Source organism: Notothenia rossii (assembly GCF_949606895.1).
Source record: "Notothenia rossii genome assembly, chromosome: 2".
NCBI classification, from domain to species: domain Eukaryota; kingdom Metazoa; phylum Chordata; class Actinopteri; order Perciformes; family Nototheniidae; genus Notothenia; species Notothenia rossii.
This window is the reverse complement of record NC_136904.1, coordinates 81,104,014-81,119,408: the sequence shown is the minus strand read 5'-3', so window position 1 is coordinate 81,119,408 and position 15,395 is coordinate 81,104,014. Positions and strand designations below refer to the sequence as shown.

The following is a 15,395-nucleotide window of genomic DNA, read 5'->3' as shown; positions in this document are numbered from 1 at the left end:
TACTGGATGTCAAATTAAACCCTTTAATGATAAGTTCTCTCCTAAGGTCTCATGGGAAATTTCTTTTGGATTACATTGTGGGAAAAAGGCTTTGAACTTGACATTGAACTTAAACAGACTTTTTGCCTGCAGACCCTGAAAGTTTGGCTGTATCGGCCTGCCGCATTGCTTTCACACAGCCAAAAGTGAAGCTCAGATTTAGGTCATCGACTACAATGGATTTAATTAAAGAAACTGCATTTGATTTTTTATCATTTATTCCCAGGTGTAGAAAACATATGATCTTAAATCTTATTTCAGTGTTTTTATAAAGTTGTTCCAAGTGTCACATATTTCTGATACACGTCACGTTCAAACACTTTGTCTCTTTCATGTTGACTTACTGGTCATTTATTCTGAAGCACTAGCCTTGCACTTGCCATCAAAGCTCAATTATGTTTGCAGAGGATGACAGCATAATTCCTCCCCTTAATGGCATTCAGGAAATGACCACTTGCACAAGCCATTTACCCCCACTGGTCCTTCGCTTGACAACTCCCCATATATACACGTGGAGGATTTATAAATACGCTGCACTATTAGGACCAAATGTTTGCCTTGCTGAAGCGCAGAAGTTGGCACTTCCACTGCAATTAGAGGAAATTGGCAGTATCTGCAGTCTGCACAGGAGTGCTGACATCAGTTCTCGCCTCAGTGACCTTGGTTACGTATGTTGAGGGATCAAACAGAGTGTCAGAATATCTGAGGTCACCATGCTCTGCTGAAACTGGCCAGAGGTTTGCCCTGGCCCTGGTGACTGACCCCACTTCCCTGCTTGTGTTACAGGCACTCTGTATGCAAAGCTGAGTCCTTGAAATGTGTCTAGCTTTAATGTGTTACTCAAAAAGGCCTTGACTTAAGGAAAGTGGTTTGAAGATATACTGCGATAGGAGAGTTACATTTGATGATTTGATCATTGTGGGTGTATTCCTCTGATGACTGATGACATTTTCTTTCTCTTTCACAGAATAACGGGTCCTTGGTTTGGTGCCAGAATCACAAGCAGTGCTCCAAGGTACTGTGGTTTCCCTTCTTTCATGAATGAAACACATGCCAAGTACATGGCTATTTATCCGAGGATAATGCCACATAAAGTGTGCGAGTCACGACAGGACTAGTTTTGTCATGCCTGCAGGAATCAATCCGAGAGCTGTTGACATAGACTACGATGAGAGAAAGGATTTTCTTTTCATCTAGTCCTTAATTCTGCTTTCACTGAAACTCATTTGCTATCGTAAACGGGAGACAATTAAATACAATTAAATAAGATTTAGTAAGCTTTAATGGGTGTTGATTTATGAAAGCAAACCGTGATTGTTATTCCTTCTCGTCTCATTTGGAATTTCAGAAGGGTGCTTTACACCGCACCTCCCGCAGGGCTTGTTTGTGTTTCATGCCCTGTCCCAAAGAAGGTTGATACAAAGCTGATGTTGACAGCTCCTCTGAAAAGATGGCGCTGACACATTCTATCAGACTCTCCCTGCGCTGTTGACAAGGCCCTCAGAGATGTGCCGTATAGACTGTAGTCAGAGAACACTATGGAGCTGAAATAAGGAGGATGATATGCTAGCAAAGGAGAAATGTGGACAATGCTCTGTGTAGCTGTCAGAGGCTCTCATCTCCTCACACACAGACCGTGAAACCAGGATTCATTGCGGTTTGCCCGTGAGGACTTAAAGTGAGATAGACAACACGTACACATAGCTTAGATAGAATACAGGAAGCATGTTATTGTGGGCGTGATGCCATTTTAGATGTACTGCTTGTATGAATGTATAGTTTTCTCTCAAAAGTCCACCAAACGTGTACTAATAAAGGAATGCATGTTAACAATTTGGGGCCAATCACATTAATTGGAAATTCAGGAAAAAGCTGACTTTTTTTCTCATGCTTATTTAACACAGTCTTGCATTTGGTGTACATATAAATCACAATCAGTGCCTAGTATCAGTTGCCTCACAAAATGACCCTTTGTGTTTGATTTTTAAATTCCTCTTTTGAATTTCAAATAGTTTCCTTGGCAATTTGCATTTGCCTGGGATACAGCAGTGCTATTGTTCCTTGTGCTTCCTACTACATCAGCAAGTGTATAGTGACTTCTCTTAACCAACTTCTCTTACAAACATTATCATATCACTCACTGTGTCCTAATCTGCGTGTAAATTGTAAGCTGTTGTTATGTTTTGTTTCTTTTAATGATTACGTTTGACTATTGGGCTCAATGAGGGGATTTAAGCAACTTTAAGTAAGGCAAAGCACAATCAACTAGATAACGAGTGATAATAATTCTGTGACAATTCAAAAATGAATGTAAAGGCATTTGAAAAGTCAAGCCTCTTTTGTTTTCACTAATACTGTGAAACTTGTTTCTTTCCTTTCCACTGTGATGGCCAACATTGGCTCTTGGCTCTAGTCATTCCCCAGTCGTTCGGGGTTTTATGTTTGAAGAAGGCTTTTGCTGGCTGTGAGTCCAAACACAGCATACTGTTTTCATAATCAACCAGCTTACATTGCTCAGACTCTGCAAATGTCCCAAAAACTCTTTAATGGACTTCTTGTTCTGCTTGCTCGAACAAGCATGTCAGTTAGCACTCATTCATCCTACTGGTAGGCCGTAAATAAATGAGGCTCGATTGGATGTAAGCACTAAAAAATAATGACATGCTTGTGTTACTGCTATATAAATGTGGTGCTCGGCCACTCTTGAGATCGTTTCAAGGGCTCTCTGAATTTAATTAGTTTAATTGTATCCTAGCTTTAAGTTCAGCCATTCAACATGCAGGCCACGGCATGGTGCTGAAGTTTAATTTGCGGCCAGAAGTCAATATTGTGGAAGCAAACACCACCACACTTCACATCCACATCAATGACTCGAGTGCACATTCAGGGTCTGTGTGTAGTGTGTCAGAACACTGAGTCATTGTTGCCACTTTAACAATTGTAGCAAATGGGCCCATGCTGTACAGTGGTTCCCTGTGAATAGCTCTACAGCCGCTGATTAGCCTCTTCACTTCATGAACAGCACACAGTCAAACAGAGAGACAAAGGCTGTGGCTCCCGGGGTGTGCGTTAGGGCAGAAGGCCTGTCCACCCAGAGCTCTGTTAAAGACCCTCACAGAGCTCCCCGCCTGTGAGGAAAATGTGGGGAAGGACTGCCTAATAATTCAGACAAAGATACGGTGACCTCGTCCATCTGTCTGCGTTTTAGGAAATCAAAGCCCCCCGCTTCCATTTGTGTAGACAAAGTCATCCTGGTCATCTCCTATGCAGTGTCCAGAGCCGGCCCCGCTCTCAGTGTCCCCATTGTCATGGTAATTAACCTGCATGCCCTCTCTCCAGAGCAAAGCAAAGTGGCATTTGGAGAGCCGGGGAGTCATTATCATGCCATAACAGTGGAGAACAGACAGCAGGCATTTTCTGTGGGCTATTGTCATTTTGTCTGCCTACTGTTAGAGCTTCCCTACTAGAGAAGTTTGGACGTGTTCCCTGAAAGTTTTCAAAACTTAGTCCAGGGTGTTCTCTTTTTTCTGCTGGTGCAAAGAAAATAGGTTTTGTGCGTGTGTGCATGGGAGAGTGTGTGGATGCGGCCAAGAAGCTTTCCACATTCAGAGCATGTCTGATGTTAGCAGGGTTTTTGCTTTTCCCCCATGGGTGTGATCCAGGCTCCAAATCAAATGCTAGGATTGACTTAAGGCAGCTAAAGGCCGGGCTACAACAAAGCGGTGCGCTTCATTACTCAAACTTCTCTCCGGGAAGGAAGACAGAAAGGACATGTGCATTATGCTCGGATAAGTTGGCCTTTGCTGAGCAATTGGAACGTGGCCACCAGTTATAATTCCTGAGGAAGAAAAGTGTCATATTTTTCTTGTAAACAGACACGAACATCCTGAACAATTTTTTTTAAATCAGTTTTATTTTTCATCCTTTGAGACTGATCTCTCAATGAGTTATATAGAGTGGGGATTGCTGAGCAGAAGATAATTAAAACACTGGACTGTGATAAAACATATTTTAGCACGGAGATGTTTACTTTGCCTTATATTTCTCTAAACCTGCCACATCCCTGCTCTTTATTTAAAAAGACTTTCGACAGGGAAAAGCTTTAGAAAGCATCATTGTCTGTCCTGCACGTCTTCCATAGACGTCTCACATTTCCCAGGTGGTTCTTTTGAGCGCTTTTTCCCAACAATCACACCCTGAGCTGTGCATACCAGAGCAAGAATAAGAAGTGTTTACTCTTTTGGAATACATGCACCCTCGTCTTCACATGTCGGAAGCTTTGGAGCCGTTTGCTTGAATAACAATCACTGGAATGCTACTATGTCTCATTCAAAAGTGTCTTTCTTGTCAAACCCCCCTCTCCCAAACCCCACATTTTCTCACGCCAAAATAAAGTGGTCAAACTTCCCATCAGTTGTTCTTTTTTCAGGGTCAGATGAACATATATAAAGAACTCAGAAGCGCCGCCTCATTCTTAAGTTTATATGAATCTTCATTAAAAACACAAACAACAGTGCATACTTTGGAGAACGGTCACTCTCACTTGAAGCTTTGCAAGTGTGTCAATGCGATTTACTAGTCTTTTGTGTGGTCATCTTTTTTTCGGCGGTAGGTAGTGTGTTTTTGAAAAGATGTAACAAATTAGGTGCTGGTTTGTAGGTTTACAGCTAGGCATGGCTGGAGTTGTTAGGTGCTTAGAAAGACTTCAAAGCACCTTTTGGTCATGCTGAGGCCAGACGTTGGTCTCACCTCCCTGTGTTAGCCACATTACCAGCACCGACACCTCAAAGCAAGCTGGACCAGAAATCAATCTGTCAAAAGGGCAGTGTGTCTGGATGCCTGTCAGAGGAACTGCTAAGCAGAGGGAGGAATTTAAGAAACAGTCTATGCCAGTTTGACTTAATAGATGTTATAATTGCATATATATGTGAAAGATTTCTGCTGTGGGAATCCTGCTGTCGCTGTACTTTCTCTGAGGCCTTTTTTTTTTGTTATGTTTTATCTAGTTTGAGGCAGTGTGAGTGTTAGTGTGTGTGGGTGGCGGAGGAGTGTGAAGCAGGGCTGGTCAGTCCCAGCAGGAAGGACCTGATCTGGACATGGTTGTTAAGTTTCATTGGCTAAAGGGGGGGTCGCTTCATTGGCTGCTATCTGTGGAGCTCATTATTCACATGGTGGGTGGCAGAGAATGAACCCCCACAGCAGAAAACCAAAGATGTGGCCACAGGAGAGGAGGCAGAGGAACTACAGTTTGTATTTCCCCAGCAGTGAAAGCTCACATCTAAAGCCGCTCTCTGCTACACTGCCTATTCAACATCTGAGTGATGAGCACTCCAGGAAATCCTCCATGAAGAATTACACTCGCTGTCTCATACCAACCTGTGTTTATATTGATCCCGCAGAGCCTTTTCAAATAGTAGCCATTTATTTTCTGAGTTAATCAACCTCTCACAGATAGCCGGATTTCACGTGTTCTCCCTGTCAGACGGGATTTCATTCCCTTGAAGGATTAATGTAATCAGAGCTGCTGTGAAATCCTCTCTTAAAAGTAATGACCAGTCACAGTGTGACAATCTGCTGTCATCTAAGTGTTTTTTCTCTTACTGAGGATGTATTGGCTACATATGGCAGATTAAAATATAACTTTCATGTTGACTTTGCTGTCATTTAACTCCAAAGGTCACATGTTTAGAGGTGCTACAGCAAGAAATTATCCGCAGCTATATTTATGGTCTCTGTTAATATATCGTTACAGAACTAATCATGGCAATGGTCACATTGACGGAGAGAAGATTAAAATGTAAGAATCTTAAAGCTGATGTACTTAGTGGATGGGGGCTTATCAATTTATTCCAGCTCCAGTCAGATCTGCTGCGTCCTGCAGATAAATCCCATAGATTGTTTGTGACAGTTTCAGGACGATTAAAAACAAGAATGTGTGTCAAGAGATGATGATCGACAGCTCTCTTTACCTTTACCCTGGACACGACTCCTTCAGCAGATTGATTTTTACTTCAGATTTCCTGACAGATCAGCAATGGGAAAAACGCCTTCATTGGTTCTTTTGTTTGTTTTCAATTTATTTCCAAAAGTCTTCCCACCCAGGTTTACCCTCTTTTTGAACGGTCTTTGTTCTTATCTTTTGAAATGCTCATAAAAGAGAAATCAATCATCACATCCGAGAAATAGAAAGCCTTATATCACTGTTGTTGGCCGGCACATTGTGAGGGGCTGTTAGTGGAGGCTGGAGAGGGCAAGTGGGATTAGTTAATTTTCAAGTGTTGCAGAGACCCAAATAAACAAGTGGAGATAGTGGTGGAATGTGACTGCAGCAAGAGATTATGGGATGGCTTTACTCCCCTCAAAGGCGTGTTTTGTTTTACATGTTGTTGGCCTATATCGAGAGAAGTCTCAGTTCATTTGAGACGGCTTGAGTGGTCACTGACATCCTTTCATGTTGTTTACTGTCTCCTCAATCTGCAATGACAGAAATGTATTTTTCATCCTTTGCGAGTTCATTATCGTTGCTGTAAATCAACTCTATAGACGGTTAAAATAAATGGCTCTGGCAATGAGGAAGTGTTTTATCATATGATCGCATTTTCAACTCCACTCCTAGCATCTGTCATCATAACATTAGTCAGTGTGGTGGTGTGGGAGCAAATACAGTAAATCATGTGTTAGGGCAGATCTGACATGGGTTTTCTGAGAACTACGGAAAAGGGTTTGGCTTTCCCATGCCACGTCACCAAGAGGCCTCCTTTATCACCAATCTGACCCCACATGATGGATACTTCCTGTTGAGTCTAATTGTCATGAAATGTAAACTGAGCTCAGAGGTAGGTGATAGCTGAAGCTCTGGTTACAGCCACTGTAAGTTTGACTCCTGCCACTGCGCCGCATAACAACATAAGATGGCAAGGGAAGGAGCCCTCATAGAGGAGGGGGGCATCGGTCTGTGTGTGTCTGGGTGAAACTTCAGAGTCATTAAGTATTAAGTGAACTGCTATTGCATTCCACAGCAGACAAAGCACAATTCTGGCTAAGCTGTGAGGGCTTTTTTGCTCATAAATAAGGCAGGCACCTCTGATTGTGGGCTAAATGTATAATTCATGCACTGCCCCTCCTGCTCCTCCTCTTTTCCTTCTCACTTTCTGCCAAGCTATTCCTTTTCAGTTCTTTGTTGTCTGCACCCTCAACTGCATTTAAATTAATAATTAAAGTGATGCTCAGAGAATGTCTGCGACACCACCTACTAGGTTACTCACCGTAGCAGAGCCTAGTTTTGAGAAACAAAATGAAACAGTTGCGATCTGTGTACGTCTGAGCTCATCCTCAGTAGAGCTGGAATACTACAGTGTTGACTCGGTTGTAAATATGAACGAATTATGAAGCTGGAATCGTTCACAGCATATGACCGTCTCAGGGCTTTAAAGCACTTGAAGATTTGGAAAAATGTTCATTAAAGTGTTAAAGTCCGTATCAATATTGGGGTGAATAAACTGGCATAGTTATAATACCTGATTCTTACATTACTTATTAATAAAAACAAATGTAGTCAGTGAGTTGCTGTTACCGGCATCCCTGCATAACTGTATTCAGGTTGGCACAGCGCAAAACTTGACTTAACAAGCAGATTCGGCTAAAGACAAATTAACTAAATAAATATATAAATTAAAATGTGTTGTTTCTCCTCACCTTTTTCTTTATTTTAGGTGTTTGGATAGTGCAGGATCTGGCCAGTGCCAGCTTTATCCTGCATCCTTAGACCAGCTATGACAGAAGTGCTAAACAGATACAGAGTTGACATACACCCAATGCACCTAATGCCAGATTTCCATTCAGTTTTGACACTTGCACGCTTAGGGAGACACTGGAGACGGCAACCATTTTGCTCCACACACATAGTAGAATACCTGGCACCCCATACAGGCATCATGCAACTTCGTGGGCTTCTCTAGCTCTGAATACAGCAGAGACATTTGGGTTTCCTGTTAGTTTGCAGATGATTATGTAATTGAAGAATAGAAACCCCACAGCAACCACTGCGGCATAATTTTATCCTTGCACCCTCTGAAATATCCGACCAAAGCTTTTAATGAATATTCAAGACGCACTTTCATTGATACACACTGCTTTTCCTGTTAGTTAAAGTTGCACATGAAACATCGACATTGACTAGGAATCCTTCCAGCAGCCCTTTTACATTTAATAAAGGAATACGTGGAATTAAGATAAGCAACCCAGCGGTCATTGGAAAATATTTAATTCATATGTATCAGCAGCCACGTGAGCTTGCTGCATATTGAGTTGCACTCTCCCATCTCAAGTCAGCGAGGTTAATCTTTTTGATCCACCTGATCCACTCCACTGTCTGCTCAACACATGCTGATTTACAGCAGCCACGAAATTAAATACTCGATATCTCATGGACTTAACACACTATAAGGTCGCGCAAGGTTGAGGAAATGGCGTGTCTAGACCTCATAACAGCTCAGGACGGGGATATCTTCTTCCTGATTTACTCGCCATATTTTTACAGTCCTTTTGGAACTTAATGGCACGTAAGAGACGTATTGAAAAGCCTTTCTAGCTTATGATTTCACAGTCAGTCAGATCACAGCTCCAGCACTTGATGAAATATGTTTCAGTCTGCTTAACCTATAATCATAGTCTCCATGGGCATCATCTGAAAAGCAACTACATTTAGAGCATGCTTCTTCTTTTTTGCCTTTCAAAAAAGACCTCCACTTTTAAATGGAAAGCAAGCTGACTTTGAATTCTAAAAGATAGCTTGAAAAGGGCCTGTGCCATGAAGGAGAATACAGGAGAAAGCATACAAACTATTGAGATAGTGCTCCTCTTTATGGCTTTCCACTTAACGAGGATGTGAAAAGGAACAAATGTCAGACAGACAAAGAGCGAGGAGTCATTTGCATTATAATTCCGATGTCGAACGTCTTAATCTTTCATAAGTTCTAAAAGGCAGGCAAATTGTTTACCTTCTATGTTCCATTTTCTATCTGGTCTGTGAATATCTTTATTTCATTCTGTATTTGATAAATACACAAGTGCAGTATAAAAAGAGACTTTGCCATAAAGGTTGTGTGCTGTTCAAGGCTAACTGTAAAAGCAGCTCTTATTCAGACATGCAGTACATTCTGCATAGACAGCGTTAGGTAAACGGCACTTCAAAAGGGCATGAAATTCTCCCAGCCATCCTCAGTAAAAGATTCTTTGAAACCATTTCAAAGGCATGTTGGTATGGTAAACTCAAAACCAGACTCCAAAATGTTTCTACATTATGAGTAGACTGACAGGTTTTTGCTGTTGTCTTGCAACATACATAAACCACATGCGTCAGTGACATCTCCTGTATTGTGAAGTTGGCTATTGGCTTAGAAATCACACAAAAAACGAGGATTGAAAAAAGTTGGAGGCAACTCAAACATGGCCCAATAACATTTCTGGCAAGTGAAAGTGCATTAGTCATGCGAACGATATATCACATGATAAAAACTCATTCTCTGACCGTGCTGCAACGTGTGGCTGGTGTTTTCTAATGTATCTACTTCATAAAGAGTTTTGGAAAACATCCATTTTCTGAGCAGGATCTCGCTGGCTTAGTGCAGATTGAAGGCCAAAACAGAGAGAAAAGATTGGTTTTAAAATGTATCTGGATTAGAGCGGACGTGTTCTAAGAGTGAGAGGGAATGAAAGGCAGATAAGAAAAGAGCCGAGAAGAAACTAGGGAATTCATGATAGAGACGGCGGCCAAATAAAAGTGAAATAGAGTTAGAAGTGAGTGAATATGTGGAGTAAGTGCCTGTTTCAATAGAGGGGAGAGCAGTACCCCGGCGATTCACTTCTGGACGGGTCGATAGATATGAGCAGAGGGCTGAGGGCTGCTGGAATAATTGAGTCCGGTCCCTGGGAGTGTGAAAAGCGCCGGGGCAGCAGAAAATAGCCATAACTCAATGAGATTGGAGGTGAGATTTACAATGTGTGTGATCAACAACACAGATTCCTCCATATCTGAGTCTCCCAGAGAAGAAGACAGCTGCTCCGTCCCGAGGGGCTGCAAAGGCACCTTGTAAATATCTGTTGACACCATTCGAGCTTCACACCGACATCCAGTGCTGGAAACATTTAAGTTTAGCTCGCTAACACACAGAGATAAGGGAAGTCCATATTTTAGATTCAGGGAGCGCACAGGAACCCACATGTACTGCTGCGTGGTTTAGCGTGTGCTATATCTTATTTAGAAAATAAGAACAGTCATAGCTCTCTCACTCATCGCCCTATGAGTGTACAAATATGCTCTGGCAAAATTGCTAAATGTCATCTCCTTCAGTATGAATTATTACCCATATTTGTTTTGTATACACTGTGTATTGTTAAGCCGGGGGCAATCTCGACTGGTAGCAGTTCATGCTTCATTAACTAAAACAAAACACTTGCGTGACATTTTCCATATGCACTTTTTCATAGTTTGTCATTTCAGTCACTCACTTGAGGCTGTAAGCATTTTTATGATGGGTGGAGATAACCATGCTCCAATGACGAAGAAAGGCACTTCTATGCACAAGAACCGACCCCCCCAATCTTTCTCACTTCCCTCTCCTCCCCCATTTCCCCCCCTCTTCACTCCCTACACCTCCCTCCGCCTCGTCCCAGCCATGACAAAGTGAAGATGGGCTGTGGCATTGGCTGCCATTCAGCCTGACTCTCTCATCGGCCCCACAGAATGCCTTTCAGGGTCCCCCAGAGTAACAACTGCTGCGTTTTATTACAGCGTGAAATGGGGAGTGAAAGAGCGCTATGGATGTTCCTACTTAACCATGCAGAATGTGTCACTGTTGGATGGGAATATAAGAGGACAAAGGGGAAATCAGCCGCTCAAATGCTTTTGTTAGGACTAACAGCGCAAGTCCATAGAAACAAGCCCATGCCCTTGTTTACATCCCAGAGTAAATGTGTGTCTTTTTAGGTGAAATTTGTCCAGAAATATGTTAACATCACATTGGATGATTACATGCATTCCTTACGATACTCAAACAGATGGTAGCCGTGTTGCCAGCTGGAGGGATTTGCTTCAGGGAGACCCAGACGTTGGCATCCATACCCAGCAGATACACTCTGTCCAGCTCAATTATGTCTCCTACTCCAACTCCATGGAGTGTTTTTCAAGATTAGATCTCAGAAGTCAAACACTAGCATAGCTATCAACGGTGTATCTGTGTAGATGTTTGAAAGGCTCCAAGCTTCTAGACTCAGTATTGCTGACTGCTGGACCACAGATATGAGATCTCATTCATAGAAAAGTGTCAGTTTCCTGTGCCATTCATACATTAGTAAAGCTTTAAATTAGGTTTGGAAGTGATAAAGCATATATTGGTTTGTTGAAATTTGTTTCAATTGAGCTGTATTGCTTTTTTCAGCATGTAAAAACAGGAGTGAAGTTTTCGGGGCAATAAGGGTGTGTATTTGTATGTGATCAGGTGAAGGTGGTTCCCCCCCGTCACATTTTTTTTTAACAAAATCTTTGATGGCTCTCTCCCAAGCATGCTTTTGGCGGCATCAGTTCTATGGTTTTAGATGGAGCACCAAACTGTGTAAATAGGATTCAGGCATTTGATTGATGAGAGCACCTTTGTAATTATATACAGCCGTCCTATTTGCTTTGGCAAGACATCTGTCGTCGGCCCTCCTCTTCCCTCCTTAAATGTCAGGTTGTGGGTGTGGCTGGGTAGGATCGCTGACAGATTGTCAGTTTTCAGCACACCTGCAAGGAGCTCTCAGTGCCTCGACACAAATGCTTATCTTTTTATAAAAGTACCATTTCCAATTCATCCACTCATTCAGCAAAAAGAACTGCCATAATAGTATCATTTTCTTTGAATATAACTTCCTCTCAGAAATCAGCATTTGTTGTTACTTACTATTCCCTCAAAGAGTTAAAAGGAAAAAACTGGAACTCTTAGGGTGAGATATAACACTAAACACACAGCCAGCTTTCTGATAAGTGTTGCAAAATCCTTGGTACGCAATGTGCTGTTAATTCATGCTTCTTGGCACGCAAGGCCGAGCATCTCGAAGTAACGATGATTCTATTTTCACTTGTATAGTTGTGATTGTGGTGAACCAGAAAAAGATTCATCCACATGAAAAGCCCATGGAATGCATTCAGTCCGTGCACACAAGATCTTTCAATGAGTAAAATGAGCTTGATCCCCTGGCTTATGAGTGTATGTTCAGTGATTTGTAGGAGGGATTTGGGGGCTTTAACATGTGCGTCTACTGGCAGAATGTCCTTTAGACACTGGTGCGGCACGCAGTTATGGCCTCAACACCTCATTGTTCCTGGTGCCTGTGTGAGGCTGGGATGCTGTGGCTGCTGCTACTGCGCGTCTTCGCCTCTACCCTCAGAGGACACAATTGAAAACAGAATTAATGATATAAGGTCACCATAATATTAATAGCAGATGATGATAAAACTGCATCGATAGACCCTCTGGACAGTGAGACATAACTTGGACAGTGCACTCAAGCTCGTAAGTCATGTTAAATCTCTGAGGTGTTGCAGTGGTTTCACCCGATCAGCTCTGTAGGAACCACATTAGTTTCTTTTGGAGCTCCTCTATGCGCTCTCCCTCCAAGATGTTCAATAATACTTCTGGCAGTACTATAGGCTTTATATCATCATTACGGGGATGTCTTTATTGCCATATAAAGTAATTAAGAAAAATACCTTCCTTCCCTCCCTGCCTCCTCCGCCCTCTGGAGCTGGCTGCTCAACACTTACCAAACCGTCCACACAGGGCTTCTCGTTTGGGTGAGTGTAATTGTGCGTTGGCAGACGTGTGCGTGTTCCCTGATTGCACCATGTTCCTCCAGAAGCAAGGTTTATGTTTCATCATGCGCTTGTCCACCGCACTCCATAAAAAGCAAATAAACTTTGCACTGGCAATGGCATAATAATGACAGAGTTGGCTAATGAGTGAATTAAAGAGTCATAAATAAAACTGTGCCCCCTGACTGCAATGTGAATTTCTTACATCAACTTAAAATACACTTTCTACAGTAGGTGCCCTCATTTAACCACTGCTCTGTACAGTACCTTACATAACAATACTTACTGTCTTTTTAGGGAAACTGGGCTAAAAGTGTACATCCGCTGATGGCAGATCTCCATATCTACTGTACAATATCTCCATCTCCCATTTAGCAACATAGAATGGAGGTGAACGTGTTGAAAAACTCACTGCCGTGCCCTGTCTTATTACTGTAGCGGGGGCAGGAGTATAAATGAAATGGAGTTGAATGAGTGACTTTGGCAGGTCTCTAGTTGGTGTGGTTTGGGCTGCTCCCAGTGCAGCATAGAAGCAGCCTGGCAGTGGTTTGACTGTTTGACTGGGCCTGCTCTTCTCTTTCACACCAGCTGTCCGTGGCGAGCAACGGGAGCATATGAAACCCTCGCTTCTCTCTGTCCCGTCTGAACGTATTCCCTTTCCTGCAGCAGCAGCATCTGCCCGATTCCATTGGACATTCCTCTTGCTTTTATTGAAGTTGATTCATCCAGGGTCGGTCATAGTATTTAAAGCAAAAGAAGTATGACTAGATTGGTAAACTTTCATTTGAAAGTTTATCATCCCATTATGTTTGGCAAAATGACTTTGAGCCGCACTCTCGCTGAGGTTTTGCTTTTATCCCATGCCTATGCCAAACATTCAGTAAATGTGTTCCACGTGTTGAAAAGGGAATCCCAAGAACATTAAACCAAGTGTACCATTTATTAAGCACTCTCCGTTCAGCGTGGTAAAAGAAACAAAGTTGGGTACCAGTGCCAGAGTGTATAAGGCTCAGACACAGGCATGATAAGTGGGGGGAAGAGAATTAGACGTAGACAGTATGGGAGGCTAATAGCATTTAAGAAAGAATCTGCTTGGGCACACTAGATCCAAGCATCAGAAATGGTCTATACACAGTTAGGGTGTGCCTGTTTCATAATGGACTCCCCCCCCCCTCTTTGCCTAATGCTTGCTTTTGTAGAAGATTGTTTATGCGCTTTGAAGGTATGCCAGGCTTCTGTAACAAAAAGAGGTGTGACTGGTTGTTGTGAACGTGCAGGGGAAGTGGCTGAGTGAGGCGCTCAAGCACAGAAAGCATCTCCGCAGCATTGGCGCTTTGATGTGGCTGGCTCTTTGAAGAACTGACACCATTCTCTCATTTTCACAGTGCCTGGAGCCCTGCAAGGAATCCTGGGACCTGAAGGAAAACCAATTGCCAGGATTTATGCGAGGTATGTCACTACCACAACTACTGTCGTCGCCTCAGACTCAAGTGTTTGAGCTTTTCATACTTAGTGGGAAAATTCAATAAGAGGAAAGTTTGAGAGGTGTGTGAAGTAACTCTCTGTAATGACATTCTGTGAATCAAAGTAAATGTACCCACCGCTACGGTGAGTCATAATCTGAAAAGTAAACAGGACAATCCCTGTTAGTTCACAGCTGCCCGTTTACAGCCAGGTTGGAATTAAAAAGGAATCTGACATATATTTTCCTTTTCCTCTCCTCATCCCCCCCCCCACTCCTCAGCCGCTCTTTCCCAAGAAGCACTATGAGTGTCTGACGAGCTGTGAGTTCCTAAAGTCAGTAGAGGGAGGGAAACAAGGTGACTGTCCTGCCCCGAGAAGGCCAGCGGGTTTCGCAGCAGCCTGCGTGGAGAGCTGTGAGGAAGATGGAGAGTGTTCAGCCGTGAAAAAGTGCTGCTCCAACGGCTGTGGTCACACCTGCCAGCTGCCGAAGAACCTCTACAAAGGTAATTCTAAAGGTCAAAACTCCACATTGCTTTACAATAAATGGACTTTTCTTAAATGTATAGTGCTTTGGATGCCAGTTCTGGGCTATCATCAATCTTTTTATTATAATATTCATTTAACAAATAGAAATATGGAGACATCATTAGAGGGGTCGCTCATGGTGACAAATCTACACATAATTAGCGCCTGGAAATGCAGCTCCCTTAGCGACCAGCTGATGAATTGTTTTTTTAAGCTGAAAAGAGAGTGATTTATGAATTTGAATGTTGCTCTGTTACTGTTAAAAGCAACTGTTTGATAACAAGTTTTGCATACAACTCAACATTGATATATCTTTTAAGTTAATACCAACTTAAAGTGGACCTATCATGCTATATTTGAACAATATATTGTAGAGCCATACCTATATAAAACATGTCTGTGAAGTTTTTTTTCAAAATACCAAACAGATCCTGCATTTTAGCCATGCCTCATTTCGCTCTATTTGCTCTTTTTCCAGCCCTGTTTTTGCAGGGGGCTGATTCTGTGACGTAGCTTT

The 15,395-nt window shown here is 42.5% G+C and overlaps 1 protein-coding gene across 1 annotated transcript in view; it reads left to right on the top strand.

Moving 5' to 3' along the window:
• anos1 (anosmin 1) overlaps positions 1-15,395 on the top strand; it is a 38,609-nt gene that overhangs the window by 4,733 nt on the left and 18,481 nt on the right. The window contains 4 exon segments of the mRNA XM_079667388.1: positions 1,007-1,054; positions 14,275-14,319; positions 14,321-14,338; positions 14,634-14,856. Coding sequence (XP_079523514.1) covers positions 1,007-1,054; positions 14,275-14,319; positions 14,321-14,338; positions 14,634-14,856 — 334 coding nt within the window.